Source organism: Indicator indicator, chromosome 4 (genome assembly GCF_027791375.1).
Source record: "Indicator indicator isolate 239-I01 chromosome 4, UM_Iind_1.1, whole genome shotgun sequence".
NCBI lineage: Eukaryota > Metazoa > Chordata > Aves > Piciformes > Indicatoridae > Indicator > Indicator indicator.
In genome coordinates, this window is record NC_072013.1 from 39834687 (window position 1) to 39838694 (window position 4008).

General features: G+C 37.3%; 1 protein-coding gene across 1 annotated transcript; it reads left to right on the forward strand.

Annotated features, from left to right (window-relative positions):
* The first annotated feature begins 442 nt into the window (after positions 1 to 442).
* ZNF770 (zinc finger protein 770) lies at positions 443 to 2648 on the forward strand. The gene has a single exon (XM_054400777.1). The coding sequence runs from the start codon at positions 455 to 457 to the stop codon at positions 2624 to 2626; it is 2172 nt and encodes a 723-aa protein (XP_054256752.1). The 5' UTR covers positions 443 to 454; the 3' UTR covers positions 2627 to 2648.
* Positions 2649 to 4008: the final 1360 nt, after the last annotated feature.

Genomic DNA, 4008 nt, shown 5'->3' on the forward strand with positions numbered 1-4008 from the left:
TTTTTTATATATATATATATATACTGTGTGTGTATATATATATACTGTAGCTGAACTGTATATTATTTGGAAATATAGCTGCATTTACAGCACAGATGACTTAAGCTTGTTTCTTCTGGAAATCAGTTCAATTTTTCTATATCTTGTAACATACTGATTAATTCCTCTGTTTATAAAGAAAGTATTTTAAGCTAAGTTAAATCAGGAGTATTCTGATCTAGGTGCTTTTGGTCTCATGTAGAAAACAAGAGACAAGCTTAGGCAATTATGTGTTAATATAGGCTAAAATAATACTCTTTTTCTTATTTTAGGGACCTGTGGGATTTAAGAATATTTCTCCTAAGAAAGTTTCCTGCTTCTACAGCCTTCCACCTTAGCATGCAATTGATGATTTCGCTTGAGATACCTGTCTGAAGAGCCTAACGCTAGGCAAGCTGTAATTGCTGTTTTAAAAATGTTAAAGGTTCAGCAGCGTGTAACAGCTGACAGGATACCCAAGAAAAAGCCATACAGTTGTGACATTTGCTATAAACAGTTTGAAACTCCATCAAAATTAGCTAGGCATTTTCTGATACATACTGGTCAAAAGCCATTTGAATGTCACGTATGCCATAAAACATTTAGGCAGTTAGTCCATCTGGAGAGGCATCAGTTAACCCATAATCTGCCTTTTAAGTGTATTGTTTGTTACAGAAACTTCAAAAACTTAATCACTTTCTTAAAGCATCAGGAGCTTCATAATGAGAACTGTCAGAATGATACCAAGCAAGCAGAAAGCTCTGTGAAGACTGAGCAAGACAGAGTCACTTCTGGTGTATTTCAATGTTCTACGTGCTGGAAATCTTTCACAACTGAAGAGAGGTGGATGTTGCATCAATGTCTGAAAGGAGATCATCTACATGGTGCCAGAAGGAGAAAGAAAACTCATGCTTGTGAATCATGTAAGAAGACATTTCCATCAAGATCTAAGCTAGCAAGACACTTCCTTATTCACACCGGCCAGAAACCTTATAAGTGTTCTCTGTGTGGTAAATGTTTCAGACAGTCAACACACTTGAAAATCCATCAGCTCACACACACAGAAGAAAGGCCTTTTCAGTGCTGCTTTTGTCAGAAAGGGTTTAAAATACAGAGCAAGCTCATAAAGCACAAGCAGCTCCATGCCAGAAATAAGACTTTTCCCAATATTGTACACAGAGCAAAGAGTCTTAAATATCCCAGACCACACAACCTGGTGGAAGGGAAGAGGAGTAGTTTTGAGAATGCTGACGCTTGTGAGCTGCAGGAGAACGACCCACACGATGTTCACACAATTTACATTGTACCCTTTCAGTGCCCAGTGTGTGAGCAGTGTTTTGAAACTGAGCAGGTTCTAAATTTGCACAAGTGTTATCCGAAGGTTGGCAAAGGTTCAAATGGTGGTACGGCGGCGTGCAGCCAAGCGGTCAGCATGAAGAATAAGGTTCTAATGAAGCTGAAGCATACTGGAGGAAAGGCAACAGATTTCTCTCTGCCTGGCAGAAAAAACACAAAATCGGGTCACTTTAAAAGTCCTGACCTGGTTGCAACTAAAGATCAGCGTTCAGATCAGCATTCTTCCACTAAACCTTTCAAGGATTGCTGCAGCAAGCTTGACATGTGCAAGGTACTTAGTAATCGGATGAAGCGAACATTTGCTGTGCCACTACCTTGGCAAGAGCACCCACAACCTTCTGACTTGGGAATCCATTTAAAAGGTATGCTCGCTGGGGAGAGTGTGTTAAACATCCAGGATTCGCTGGATAATAAAGGTGATGCTTTTTATGGTTCTTCAGATGATAGTCTCTTTGATAAGCCAGAGGTACTTCGCTGCGTTCTTTCGGCTTCTGCTAAAACTAGACATAGCAGACACAAAGTGTGTAAATGTGACAGATGTGAAAAGAGCTTTCCCTCTTCATCCAAACTTCAAAGGCATTATCTTACACACACGGGACAGAAGCCCTTTGGCTGCAATATTTGTGGGAAGGCATTCAGACAGTCAGCTCACTTGAAAAGACATCAGCTCACCCATACCAGAAAGAGACCCTATAAAAGCCCTGTTCGCAGGGTAGAATGTGAAAACCTGAACAAACTTCTCAATCAGCAGGGAGATGACATTGAATTGAAGCCTTTTCAGTCTCCTCAAACACCTTCACAACCATCTAGCTTTCAAGAATTTGAGCTGGTTCAGTCAAACCAAGCAGCTGAAATCAAAGTTGAAATCAAGTCAGAGGACTTTGTTCTTGACACCAGCAGCAGAGACTCACAGCCTTACTTGTGTGGTAAATTGGTGGAAAAGGAGCAAAGCCATTCCAGCTATCTGCTTAATTTTTCTGAAGATACTAAAAAAAGCGTCATTGGTAACAAATTCTATCAATGCAGCATCTGCTATAAAGCTTTTAAGTCACCTTCCAAGCTTGAAAGACATTACTTAATGCATGCTGGACAGAAGCCATTTGAATGCTTAGTTTGTGGTAAAAATTTCAGGCAGGCCCCACATTTGAAAAGACATCACCTTATTCATTCCAGAGAGAGCTTAAAACTGGGTTCCACTGAGCAAAAACCAGAGAATATATTTGGTTTGTCAAAAGTGGATAATGGCTTATGAAATTAGATATTAACCTTTTGTTGCAGAATTATTAAAAGGCTTATTTTAGACTGAACAATTGAGTGAAGGGAATTATCCTTTGCTGTTGTGGAGACTACCTGGTGAAGAGTTAATTTACTGTCTTCACAACTTCTCTCAATTAGTTCTGATGAATGTGAGATGTTTAAAACAAAAAATCCACTTTGCATTTCTTTTTCTTAATTTATAAATACATATTCTGCATTAGTAGTGTTGTAACAATCTGCTGTGCTCTATGGCTCAGATATTTAAAGTTCTACCTTCTCCCATATAGGATTTTATGACTTTATGCTGTCTAGAGATAACTATCAGAAAATAAAGACACAAAAAGGTGATTTCCAGAATACAGAAAAAAAATTGGCCCTTCTACTTTCTTCTGGCTCCCTAGATGTTGCAAACAAAGAACATTTGCTGTACTTAATACTTTTTAAAAAAAATAAATGCTTATTTTAAAAAAGCGGGGGGGGGGGGAAAGGTAGAAAAAGGGGAAAATAATGAGGCAAAAGAAAAAAGTTGTGGCATTACAGGATAGTGAATAGAAGAAATTAAACTGCTTTGTAATGTGCTTCCAGATCTGTGGATGAGGAATTAGATCATTTTCCCTTGAAATGATGAAATATTAAGCAGACAATGCTAAAATAGCAGGGTTTATAATCAATGAATCCATTTCACCACTTCATTATCTCAACTTGTTTGTATGTTTCTTGCCTTTCCTAATTTTTTTTTTTTTGTCTAATTCATACAATACTAAACTATGCTTCTGCAAGAGAACAAGAAATTATCACAAACATTACAAATCTGTCCTGGTCTCCTTTCCTTTTAGTGTAGATACTGTACCAGTAGAGGAAATGTTCTCTAAGATGTGATAATAACTCAGAGGAGTAGTTTTGTTGGGAAGTCATATTCTCGTTAAATACAAGAGTTTAAAAATTACTCTCAGCTCAAATTAACTAATTCCAATTTTATGTTAATAGAATCTGTAGTTAAACTTTCTGGTAAATACAGAGCTTCGCCCATTGTAGCTGTGGGGCTGGCAAAAAGTGTGAGTGCAGTGGAATTTTAATCATTATGAAAAATGAAGTTTGTTTTGCTTTTTTTCCTCTTAAAAAAAAAAGTAACCTTTAGGATATTTTCCTTTGTTATGCAACTTTTCACTAGTTGAAACCTGAAGCTTTTAATTCTAAATCAACATGGCTGTAAGATACATGGCATTCTTTTTACTATTTATATAGATCCATATTTATTGAAGTAAGATGGTTTGGTTTTGCTGTGGCATGAGCTTTGTAGTATTTGGTATAAATGAAGTGAAGGGAGAGGGAAGCTTTTATTTTCCTACATGCTATTCTTCCCATTTTCAGAGACAA

Bases quoted from the DNA above. Each gene is read 5' to 3' on its own strand.
- ZNF770 (XM_054400777.1), top strand. From the start codon at position 455: ATGTTAAAGGTTCAGCAGCGTGTAACAGCTGACAGGATACCCAAGAAA.